The following is a 13,066-nucleotide window of genomic DNA, read 5'->3' as shown; positions in this document are numbered from 1 at the left end:
ATAGTTTAAGTGATTAAGAGTAGTTATCTCTGCACTTATGATAATCTCCTATTTTTTAATATCATTTGTATTAAAAATAAAAATAATAATAAAATAGACAATTAGTAAGCATGCCCAAGGAAGGAAAGCTCATGGCTTCGACAGTCAGTACCCTAGACCTGTATAATTATAAACAATTTCAATCATTTCCCCGTCGGCCATGTGACCAAGGGCTCCACCAGCCTTTCTCAATAGAAGAGAGGACCACGTGGTGGAGAGTCATATATGCCGTTGTACCTAAAAATGGGTACAAAAGCTGATTGCTGAAATAATTCCCCACCCAAGATTAAAATGATGGTTTAATGCCTAAATGGGTATGATGCCTCAGCCTTTCTGATTGCGACTCCTAGACTTACTCTAAATCTTAATTTATGGGTAAGAACGCTGTTAAGCCATCCAAAACAATAATTTTTGAGTGGGTTGGTGCCATTTATGTACATCTCAATGGTAAAATAGATGAAGGGGATAGAGACCACACAACTAATATACAATTATTGGACCTTACGTGTTTTAGCATGGATTAGGGTTTGTTTTCAATGATCACACTTGGATTGGTTTACCAAATTTGCTTTTTATAACTTTACATAATTTTACAGGACGACAAAGACTGTCATTTTTGGAATCCAATTTTTTTTAAACCGTACGGCGAGACGTTTGGGTTGGAGCAGAGCAGAGCAGGTCGTCTAACCGTCCAACCACCAAAATCAGAGAGGTAGCAAGCGAGAAGAGGTTTCTAGCAAATGCCTTGGTGGGGCCGCACATGACAGATTCATGGCAATGGCAACCCATTTGCAGCTGCTGAAACATGGCATATCCCTTGTGCAAGCATATAATATCATTGTGGATGGGATATACATACAGTATGCAACTCAGACTCCCATGTGCTCACACGTGTCAATTAGGTGGACAACCACGTGGCACGTGAGGACAAAAATAATAGTTGTTGGTCGACTCGTTACTGGTGTGGTTCCTTACTGGGTTGGAAATGGGAACTGGAACCCAATAGGCCAACATTATTTGTCAAACAAAGCGTACAAAACAAATACAAGACAGCCTCCGTTGTTAAGACACCACCGTTTTCATTTATTCTTCTTCTATCTCTCTAATCCTCACAGGAAAGCCACTGTCGGGCCCACCCACAGCCCACCGTCTGATTTATCATTCTTATTTCTCAATCGTCACGTTATTCTCGTGATAAGCTGATTTTTGTCGGGCCCATGTGTTAGGTTTGAATTGTCTAATCGTACGAAATTTTGAGCAATTTGCCTAATCAAAGCTCATCTGATCTGTGTACTAAAACATTATCGGCACATCACATGATATTAGAGACCAATGGAGTGGACCACTTCCATGTAAGTATTGATTTATGTTTAATTAATACTGGCAAGTATAAGTCGATATAAACGCTGAATTGTGATCACTCATTTATATAAATTAATTTTTAGTATAGTCTAAAAGTAATTAACAGAAATTTTAAATTTAACTCACGTGAATGCAAGAAGAATTCTATCCAAATTAAACACTAACAAAACATACTACAAATATGAATTTCTTTTTAAATTTTAAATGACATATTTATCCAACTTGTATTTACGTGATCAATAGCATCTATAATTTTTTCTTTATGAACTATAAATTTCCTACCTTATTTTAACTCGTGACACTTACACTAAAAATTATCCCATCGTTATCATAGTTGGAGGATGGTTGTAATAGAGAAAACTATAATTAGGGGTGGGCCAAGTAACAAAGCTGGAGTGCGGGTAAACAAACAAAACCGTCATTAGCACAAAAACAAATGCACTGAATCTAACGTTAACTTTTCCCTAATCCGATTTAGCTTCGACATTTACCCGCTAAACGCAATTTCTCGTGACAATCGGCTGGACTGGTGGATAAGATATTTTGATTTTCCAGTTTTCTTTAAATATTATAAAATAATTAAAAGTTGGACGTCTGACAGTTTTTCTTTTTCTTTTTCTTTTTAAATGATATTTCACCTCGTCCTCTTTCAACGGACGGGCGTATTGTGCAACGGACCTGATAAATGGCGGACTCCACATAAGAATTTAGCCGGATTTAAGGAGTGTGTTGAGGTCCGTGTTCTTAAGCTACATTTGTCACAATTTGCAACACCGCACCAACATAGGCGGTTTTGTCTCTTGAGAGAAAGAGAGTGTCTGTGTCTGTGTTTGTGTGTGTGTTTAAGAGAGAGAGAGAGAGGTCTGGGTGTGGGTGAGAAGTGAAAAACAATGGGGAAATCTACCTCTTGCTTCAAAATTATCACATGTGGTAACGATTCAGCGGACAAAGACGATCTCGAAGCTCCTGAGGTATCTGATTGGTTCACAGTTTCTGCATTTTGGTTTTCTTTGACTTTCCATTTTTGGCTTGTTTCCGTTGGTTCAATTTTGTTGGGTTCTGCTGTGCTCTTTTGATTTGCATTTCATTAATTTGTGATTGTGAGGGCTGAGATTAGATAGTTTTGTTTACTTTGTTGATTTGGTTAATGAACCTTTGAGATGCTGTGGAGCGTTACTAAGAAACCGCTAATGCTCTGTTTGGAAGCTCAGAAAACAAAAAAAAGCTGTACTGAAGATAAAAGAGTTTCTAAACTAAGATCTGACAAAATCTAGGATCTGTATTTAACTGGATTTCTATTCTATACAATCCTAGCATCGAGTGGAGGACATGCTTATTAGATTAGGAATGGAGATACTTCTAATATGTGATTTTCATATCATGGAAAGAGTGAAGTAAGGACAACCAAATGGTTTATATTTGAAGATTGTGTAACTTTTGCTAATATGATGTAATTAGGCTAAATGCATTCGTAAATTTTCTGAAACCCATGTTATATGCAAGAACATTTGGTTGATCATAACCGCCATCTGCATTTCGTAATTACTGTCAACTTTTGATCTCATGGTTAGCTGATATATGGTAATAGGCGTAGATTTTTCTTTTGCGATTCATTTAAAATGCTTATTGCATGCACGTAGTTGCTTCTAATAGCACTTTGTTCTATGTGTGCTCTGTATTGATCAATGTTCTTTCCATTTCATTCTAGAGCAAGGGTTCAAGTGACAAACGTGGATGGAGTTTCCGGAAGAGGTCTGCACGGCATCGAGTGCTAAGCAACACTGTGATCACAGAAACCCCCACTTCTGGACATAAGGAGATCCCAGAATCTGCCACTCTTAATTTCCAACCACCAGCTAGCACTACTGTGCCAGAGAAAATATCTGTAATACATTGCAGTGACGAGAAACCCCAGTTGTTAACTCCTGAGAACCCAAAAGTATCCGAGACTGAGCCGAAAGTATCCGAGACTGAAGTGAAAGTATCTGAAACTGAAAATACCGCAGAAGATCAAAGTGCAGTTGAGTGCAAACTCGATGAGTCTGTTGTTATTGTTGTCCAGACTGCTGTCAGAGGATTATTGGTAATTTCTCTTTTGGATAGACATGAATTTTGAGTGTCTAGTTAGTAGCATTCCAACTAATGTTTTCATTGAATTATTTGCCAGGCTCAGAGAGCATTTCTGGAGCTTAAGAATGTCGTTAAGCTGCAAGCTGCTGTTCGTGGGCATTTGGTCCGTAGGCATGCTGTGGGAACTCTACGATGTGTCCAAGCCCTTGTGAAAATGCAAGCTTTTGTTCGTGCTCGCCGCGCTCGTCAGCTGCATCGAGGTGGGGAGCATGAGAAGGATAACCATAATTCTAAGATCTTGGTAATGCTACTCAACTCAAATTTGTATAATCTGATCTCTAAAGGGTCATTATCCAAATCTATTCTTGCCTTCAGTAATCTTGTTCATAATAGTTTGATGGTAGTTTGTATGGTGGCTAACACCTCTGTCAACGATGGTCAAGCCAATAAGAACAACTCCAAGTAACAGCAGTGCATAATTTGTCATGTTATGTAATCCAAATGTCTAGGCACCATTTGAGATGGAGATAGCCTTTCTCCCAAATCTCTTGTTGTATTCAACTTTTGAAGGAAAGTTCATGGTTAGTTAGTCACTTTGAGATGCTACTGTATTGTACACAATTCATACGTCCAGGCACCATTTGAGATAGATATAGCGTTCTCCCAGATCAAATGTTGTATTCACCTTCTCAAAGAAAGTCATAACTGGTTATGTGACCTACAAGGAAAGCTCAGCTCATTATATAATGAAGCATTGTTTTAAAAGTTCTTTGGCATTGGGAGGTTAGTTTAATCGCATTTGAATGTTAAAGTTTTGCCTTGGTGTATGATATTTAACTAGTATTTGCATTGGTTTATTTTTGCAATTGTGTTTATAACTTATTTTGTTATTGCTATTATCAGTGGTTTCTGTCATAATGGCTGTGGAAATGTTCTTTGAGACAACTTATTAGTGTTGTTACTTGTTCCTGATAAATCTTCCCAAACATTTTTCATGTTTCAGGAGAAGGAAAATTTGGTAGCCAAATCAAATATGACATACACTTCAATTGAAAAGCTACTTAGCAATAGGTTTGCTCGCCAGGTATACTAGACAACTTTCTGTCCTGTGTTCTGTAACTGCAGTGCAGTTTAATTTATCTTTCATTCGTATATCTGAACTAAACTGATCTTTTTTGAAATTAAAGTTGTTGGAATCATCACCGAAGACCAAACCTATTCATGTCAAGTGCGATTCTTCTAAGCCTGATTCTTCTTGGAAATGGCTGGAGAGGTGGTCGTCAGTCTCATCAGTTGATACTCCAGAGTCAAAAAAAGTAGTGCCAGAAATAGAGCAACAGGAAAGAGAAAAGGAAGAAAATTCTGAGTCCCCTCTGGAATCTAAAATTCAAGATGATGTTCTTTGTGAGATATCAGACTCAAAGGCTAGCATCAACGAATCGATTTTGCCCTCCGAAAGTGAAGAGAATCTGATTATCTACGATGCCGACAACTTCAACTTTCAGGCAAGCCATTCTACCTCTTATTCTGTTCGAGGTAATATTGAGCAGCCTCAGGTGGAGAACACCAGTACATCTGATGTGAAAGAGATCTCAGCAGAGATAAGTTTTCTCCCAAATCAAAGTATACAACCAGATGCAGATTCTCAAATGGAGCTCAAGTCTTTATCTGGGAAGCCTGGAATGGAATTTGAACAACCTAAACGTTCTATGAAAAGATTAGCCTCAGAACAACTAGAAACTGAAGGGAAGAAATCTGTATTTGGATCCAGGAAGGTGAGTAATCCTGCATTTGTTGCTGCTCAGTCGAAATTTGAAGTGCTGAGTACAACAACCAATCCAGGTAGATCGATCAGTCCATCCCATCAAGATGATGCTGCAGTTGAATTACAGAGGGACATATTCTCAGCTGGGGTGGATACTGAAGTCAGGGCAAAGGAACTCAGCGTGGCAGAAAATCCAGTCGTCCATGGATCAAAGGTTCAAGTTGGTGGATCTGAGTGTGGCACTGAAATCTCTATTTCTTCCACTCTTGATTCACCTGATAGATCCGATGTTGGAGCTATGGAGCATGAACATGAAGCCAAAGTTTCAGTTGATGGGATTTGCAATCCTAACACTGATGTAGATGTCCAAGCCAGAGATGTGTCCACAATCCCATTCTCCAACTTATCTGACCCAGCCTTGGATCAGCCAGAAAAACTTGATGTTGTTAATGGTGAGCCCATAGATTCTGTGGTTGCTATGGAGTCCCCAAAAATAGAGTCTGAGCCAGAGAGAACGTCTGATCTGCAGAGAGAACAGGACACTGATGCTGGTATTCAAACATATGGGACATCCCCAGAAGCTTCTCCAAGAAGTCATTTAACTGTCCCAGAGTCCCAAGGGACACCTTCTAGTCTGATATCAGTGAAAGCTAAAAGGAGTAAAGCTGATAAGAGTGGCTCCAACCAAAAACGTAGGTCTGGGTCTGCAGGAAAGAAATCTCCCTCTAATCCAAATCATGATTCTGGATCAAGTAAAGATCAGAAAAATGGGAAGAGACGGAATTCATTTGGTTCAGCACAACCTGCGGAACACGGTGATCAAGAACCAAGAGATAGCAGCAGTAATAGTTCTATCCCACATTTCATGCAAGCGACAGAATCTGCTAGAGCAAAGCTTCAAGCAAATACCTCCCCTAGATCAAGTCCAGATGTGCAAGACAGAGACATTTACATCAAGAAACGACATTCCTTACCTGGTGCAAATGGAAGGCAGGGGTCTCCGCGCATCCAGCGGTCAATGTCTCAAGCACAGCAGGGTGCAAAGGGAAATGGTATGCATGCTTTTCCTATGATAACAATTTGTGCATCCTTAGCATGCCTATTTTCTGTCAACAAAGTTGTCTGTAACATATAGAATTACTTTTGTCAGAGTAGTTGGCAATAATTCCATATTAGGTAGAGTCGTTTGCACTCTATCATGATTTCTTACCTTGAGTTCTGTTTCTTTCAGAGAGAAAATGGAACAGGTGAAGAGTTGAAGTAATCAGACATCTCAAAGACAACGGTGGCAGACGACCAGTTCTTAACAGGAAATTTGGAGTCTGTTGATTACATGACTGGTAGCTACTTAAGATTGTAACTAGCTTTTTTCCACTTCGATAGCAGCTTAGTTAACCCACTCTAGTTATTGGGTATTTTTTCCTTTCTATAAATATAAGAAAGTGAGTGACTTTTTCATGTACATTTTTTTTTTGCTGGTATAATTGTTTTCTGTAACTTGTTCCAAATGGTATAATCTGCGTGTGATATTATTTGGGTCTAGTACAGGGATGCTTTGGCTTGGTTATCCAAAGTTTGAGGCAAGTATAAGGTAAAAGCTTTTGAAAGCTTTTTGCCAGGTGTGGTGTTATTGTAATAAAACTGAATTTTCTTTATTTCTTTGTTTGCATTATTTCGTAATATTATTACGAGAAATATTTCTACAGAATTTCCATAGGCATATCCTAGGTGGAATTGAGAGAAATATTGTTAACGTCATGAAACCGTTAACTCAATAACAGTCTATCAAACTCATTGTAGATATTTTTCAAAATTAATCGCTTAAATCTATTAAATTGAGGTTACAAAAGTCAATAAGATTTTGTGAACTACGTAAGAACACAAAGCTTTACCAAGACCTATGAATTTCCTCATCCCACCCGATTTAATTGTTCTCCCAGAAATTTAATTTTACCCCCTAATTGCTGCTGCTGGCTGGTCGACCATTATGAAATTTATATTTGTTGGGGACCTGAGGATTGCATTTGCTTGAGAGAGCACAACTGTAAAGAAGCACTTGATGATATGATAGGGGTAGCTCCACTCGCCATCATCATTTTGCAGAGAGTAATCCAATGCGATTGAATTCTACTTTATAATCCAATCCAATTTAATTTTCAGTAAGAGAACACAAAGATTGATGAGAGTTAGAAGAATTTGCAATCATTCACCACCTAGTATATGCCTGCCTATATAAACAAACACATGTGCAAATTCTTCTAACTCTCATCAATCTCCGTGTGATGAAATTTGGATTGGGACCGTTTTGGGCCGAGCTAGCTTCCCTTGTTTCTTTTAGTTTCTGTCGTGCGGGGCGGGCTGTGCTTCTCCTTGTCGTACGAGTACAACACAAACACTGCAACTGCAAAGCATCATTCTCGTACTCAAAAGGCTGTGGTCAAAAAATCTTAGCCCACCCGAAACCTAGTTTAAAAGAAGATATAAAAAACCCCACTTCGCATTATCAGCGCGTTAGAGGCATGTTCCCAACAGACAGAAATATCCGTAACTCCACGCGCTCATTTAAATAACAAAAACCGAAAGGTGGTAAAATAACCCAAAAAAATAAAAATAAAATTAGGATAATAAAAGGAGAGATATATAGAAAAACGGCGAAGCCCAAAACCAGAGGGATTATAGGGTTTCATTTTGATTACTTTGTGGCATCGTAGAGATTGCAATCAGCGTTCGCGAACACAGAGTCGCTGCAATTGGGATCTCGTCGTAAAACCTGCAAATTAGGTTAGGTTAGGTTAGGGTTAAGTCATAAAAGGGCTTTGAGGCTGTGAACCACACAGTAAGACTAGGGTTTCGAATCTGAGAGCAGTAAGGGTTTACCTTTTGATCGGACCCAAATTGGTTGCTCAATTTGAACCCGTAACTAATACTGGGAATCGAAGCAGGAAAAGAAGGTTTCTTGGTATTTTATTTAATATGCGGGGATCGCACAAACTCAAAAGGGTTTCTTGGGCTTCAGATGTTAATCTTTGTCAGGTAAAAATTGCATTCAGTGACCAAATCTAATAATCCATTCAGTAGTTTGTGTTTGCTAAATGGAAAATGAACCCAACAAATCATCTATGTGAACTGAACTTCTAAAAATCGTGCCTTTTTGTTTAATATGTATTTATATTAATTGGTTTGCTATGATGTATTCTTCCCTTTTCCCCACTTTGGTTTATCATGTTACTCTGAAGCATAGATTTGAATTTATGATATGGGTCTGGCCTCTGATTTGAGGCTTTTCTGGAACACATTGCATCATTTCAAATGGTCCAGTCTATACTTTCATTCATTTGAAATTGTTCAGTCTATACTCTCAATGTCATATGACAAAGAAATATGAAAAAGGAAAGCCTTTTCTGAAATACTAGAACTGGAACTGGTAATGATATGCAGACTACAAATTTTAAATGAATTGTTCTAGTGGTCTTTTTTCCTTGAAGCAATTATTTTTGTGTTCAGTAGCCAATCAATATGAAGCAAAATAGATTAATGTTCGAATATGTAGCCTCTGTAACTCATTTAGTCCCATGTATCATTAAGAGTTAGTATATGCTTATTTTTTAAGCTTATAAATATATTCATAAAAAGGAGAACTTGAGGTGATGAAACAAGGTTAGCTCTTTTCACTTAATCTCCTTTCCATCCTTCCATAAAGCTTATTGTCTTAAATTTGGGGTTGTGCCGATGAATTAATCAATTGGCACAGTGCTAAAACGAATTGGATCACTTAACATATCTTTAGAGGAAGAATGAACATTGATCTCAGTCGCTAGATTATTGCAGCTATCAATCATTCTTTGAGAAAAAAGTGACTTAAAGGTTTGAAATTTTAGCAACTCTTGAAGAAGAATCTAACTATACGTGAGGTTGGATACAAATGCATTCTTATCTGCAAAATAACAGCAGTGGAACTATTTCTGAAGACTTCTTGAAGATAGTGGCCCTTTCTCCAATATAAAAAGAAGTGAATATGAAATGAGGATTAAAATCAATATACATGAATGCAAAAATCATACCATATAATAGCATATGATTTGTAGTTTCATAATGTTGGAGCTTAATGGCATGAAGGTTATCGTAAACCTGGTCATGGTGTGTACTTTTTTGCTGTACTTTGTTTTTTAACAGCCTTATTGATTCTATGGTTTAGTTTTTATTGGAAGTGGCATTAACCTGATTTTCTTGTGGGTATCCCGATGTCATACTTTTTGTCAAGCTCTTTGTGATTGGAATGCATTAGAATACTGTGAATTTCTCTTTCTGAATTATTTGCCTTGGTAGTCTGTGCTGTAGTCGTGTCCGTTAATGGATAATAGTCTTGGTTTACTTTTTATTCTGTGTTTTCTAGTTAGTTTTTATTTTTTTTATTTTACCGTTGCTGTTAAAATGCTTGTGAGTGTCATAATTTAGAAAAGGATCTTGTGTTTGGGAAAGGTTGAATCATTAGGTTATTTATGTTTAAAGTTTCTTTGGTTCTATTCTTACAAAAGTTTAATGTGCCTTTGCATCAGCATGGAGTTAAGCAACTCAGAATTGCGTGCTTTGTTATCTTTTTCCTTCTAAAGTTGCTCCATTTCTTTTTGTTTGAAGAGGAGAATAAGCCCAACACTTGAGCCACTTCCAACGTGGGAGGGCCAAATCATAAGGATTACTTCCACATTCTCTGCTGGGACAAGCAAAATTTCCAAAGCAAAACGTCGTTGGGGTCTTGGTTGGCCATCCATTTAGTATGAATATCACCTCCTAGAGTGTGTGATATGTATGCATCTGTAACCTTGAGAGGATACAAGTTTTTGTGTACAGCCCTTAGTTATGTGATGTTGTAATTGAGAGGTGCAGGGTCTGGCTTGAGACTTAAAAATAAATAGCTTGGACATAGGATATAATCTTCAGCATTGCCAATATGCAAAAAAGAGTCTCAAAAACCTGGTTTGAAAAGTGTCAATCCTCTCTCAGCATGTCCATTTCTCTTTTTCCTTAACTGGATCACCATCTAATATTTACCTGGTGGAAGAGACCTTTAGCTCATCTACTATTGTATTTATATCATGGAGGGGAGGTTTTCAAAAGTAGTCTGGTGTGAGCCCTATGCTTGGCCATGGAAGATCTGCATTATGTTGGCAAGGAACTGGGCATGCACTTCTTTGTTTTTGGATTCTGTTCAAAAAGACTAAATGTCATGAGAGAAATCAAGATGCAATGAACTGTCTTCTTTAGAAATGATGGCGATCTAAACCAATTGTCTAGAGATTGGGACGAAAAGATTGCTTGTTGCTCCTTTTCCTTTTTTTCCTTTTTGTCTTTTTTGGTAGTTGGGGTTGGGGTTCAACCTTCAAGTAAATGATTTAGTCAAACATCACTCACGAACCATCAAACTACATTCAGAGAGGATCCCTATCTCTTTGACACAGCATGAACAGTTTCTATTTGAAACTATCTAGATGGTTACTTTGACCTGTTCACCAGAGGGGCTTACGGCAATGTGTCTTCCACTTCTTTACTGTTAAGTTGTTGTTTGATTGTTTGGTAAACTTTCTTATATTAGAGTGCGTCAAAATTTGTTGCCCTTCTCTTATTTCCTAAATCTGAAATGGAGTGCGTATATCATTGGCCTAATATTAGTTTTGCAAAATTTTCCATCCTAAATCTGTGTTTGTTGAAATATATAAGATGGGAATGGGAGTAAGGAATGCACTGATCTGCACTCATGTTATTAGTCGATTTTCTCTGATATTTAAGATTTCAGTGCTATTATAAATTTAAAATAAATGAGACATTAGGCAAAAGATTTCTGAAGTTTCCCTGTGTATATATGCTCAGTATTCGGAAGGAGTTTGTAAAAAATGATGATCAAGCATGATGATATGTCACTATCAGCGTAAATGGTTATTGTACTGATGCTTCTCTGTTAAACAGGTTAAGCTGTTTCTGTTGGAGGAATCTCCTTCACAAGTTGGGTTGAGTGCTCAGGATCACCTCCAAGCAAAGGCATCGTGGTTGTCACATTCATCTGGCACAGGCTCGGATGACATTCTGCCCCCTGGATTTGAGGGAGCGTATTCGGCAAATCAGCTGCAGATTAACGTGTCTCAAATTCCCCTAATCAAATGGAGATGCCCCCCTAGGGTAAATTAATCTATTGGTTTAGATTTTAATCTTGACTAATTTACGTTGGGCTGAACTAATGGCATTGAAGATTCAGTTTGAAATTGTGGTGCATAAAATTTTGTTTTCAATAATACTAAATTTTCACAGGTTGTGCTGAACTTCACTTGGCAAGTGGTTTGTGGGGAAGAAAGCAAAGAGGTGGAGATTCAAAATCAGAGAGAGATAAGAGTACTGGAAGCAGTTTATCCACGCCCATCTGCCATTCCTCTAAAGTTCGACACTTACTTTGCTTTCTACAACTTTGCTCTTGGGTTTCACCCACTCCTGAACTGAACAATTTTACTTTTTTCTCCATACAGCCCCTCTGTTTTGGCAGATGTTGAAGACTCTGGTCATAATGACGTGCAACCTCCTGTGATACCTATCACTTCCATTGAAGATGAAGATGTAGGAGTCGACACATCATCTGCATCCATGGCACCGTTTAACATTCACACAAGCACACAGTCCTTTCTATCGGTTCAGGGAATTGCAGCTCCATCTCAGAGCGTTGTACCTAACAATAGAAACCACCCTACTTCAAATAAGCCAGTAGCTGGAATTCCTGTTGGTGTAGAACCGGATGTTGTAGCTGCTGCCTCTGCCGCCTTTGGTGCAATTGTGAATAGCAATGAGCATGGAAATATGATTGACCATGAATTGCTCATTAAGATTCTGAGCAACCCAAAAATGATTGAGAAATTGGTTAAAGATCCACAGCCAATGACAAGGCCACCTCAAATGTCCATAGCAGATCCACCTCCTGTTCACATTAACCGGACAGAGAGCAGCAGCACACCTTCATCGACTGCTCTATCAAGCGGACATTTCTACCCTCAACCAAATGTTGCTGGAATGGGACGTTTTCCTGATGCACGACCACCTCCCCATGCAGCAATTTCAGTTCCTTCTCCACCTGCTGTTGGACCTCCACCAGCAAAGGACATCAACTATTATAAAAGCTTGATTCAGCAACATGGAGGAGATAGGCATGACAGCTTTCCACCATTTGGTAACCGTCATAGCGACCATTCAGCTATAAACCAGGAATCCAATAATGGCTACAAATCCAGAGATTCAAAACCTAAGATAATGAAGCCATGCATATACTTCAATAGTTCAAGGGGATGCCGCCATGGAGCGAATTGTGCATACCAGCATGATGCGTCGTTCCAGCCTCGGGGTAGTAGTAGTGCGCCGGAGGTGCACAGTACAAAGAGAATGAAAATGGATAGGGAGATTAGCAGTTAACGTAGCTCCTTCCTGTATGTACATTTTTCAAATGGAGAGCCCCTTCTGTGTGGCTCAAAATTCTCTCTGAGCTTGGTTTTGTCAAAATTTGTTTAATTTTATTGTTATATTTACTCACCCTGATCTTGGAGCATAAAGAGTTTCTTCTGAGTGGAAGCCTACATCATGTCATAATCAATTGCGGCAACTTCTTTCTTCATATTGCGTTCCTATATCGAAATGGTTATATTTTTACGCCTGCCTTTTGATTTCGTTTTATAATAATATTTATATTCTTCTCTCTTCTTTGTTTTTGGCCCACTTTATCTATAAGTCTATATAAGTAAGTTTACCATATTTTTATACCGGAAAATGCTAGGTTTAATAAAATTTTATATCACATTCTCT

General features: G+C 38.3%; 2 protein-coding genes across 2 annotated transcripts; both read left to right on the top strand.

Moving 5' to 3' along the window:
* On the top strand, positions 2,008 to 6,941 carry LOC18788729 (protein IQ-DOMAIN 32). Its single transcript, XM_007221881.2, has 6 exons — positions 2,008 to 2,372; positions 3,110 to 3,484; positions 3,569 to 3,772; positions 4,475 to 4,555; positions 4,659 to 6,288; positions 6,468 to 6,941. Exons 1-6 carry the CDS (start codon positions 2,292 to 2,294, stop codon positions 6,485 to 6,487), a joined length of 2,391 nt encoding a protein of 796 aa, XP_007221943.1. The 5' UTR covers positions 2,008 to 2,291; the 3' UTR covers positions 6,488 to 6,941.
* Positions 7,831 to 12,878, top strand: LOC18792161 (zinc finger CCCH domain-containing protein 6). The gene is made up of 4 exons (XM_007222157.2): positions 7,831 to 8,269; positions 11,198 to 11,407; positions 11,537 to 11,661; positions 11,749 to 12,878. The coding sequence occupies exons 1-4, from the start codon at positions 8,210 to 8,212 to the stop codon at positions 12,677 to 12,679; spliced, it is 1,326 nt and encodes a 441-aa protein (XP_007222219.1). The 5' UTR covers positions 7,831 to 8,209; the 3' UTR covers positions 12,680 to 12,878.

This window comes from Prunus persica, chromosome G1 (assembly GCF_000346465.2).
Source record: "Prunus persica cultivar Lovell chromosome G1, Prunus_persica_NCBIv2, whole genome shotgun sequence".
Lineage (NCBI taxonomy): Eukaryota > Viridiplantae > Streptophyta > Magnoliopsida > Rosales > Rosaceae > Prunus > Prunus persica.
The sequence above is the reverse complement of the archived record's forward strand: the minus strand, read 5'-3'. Positions and strand labels throughout refer to the sequence as shown.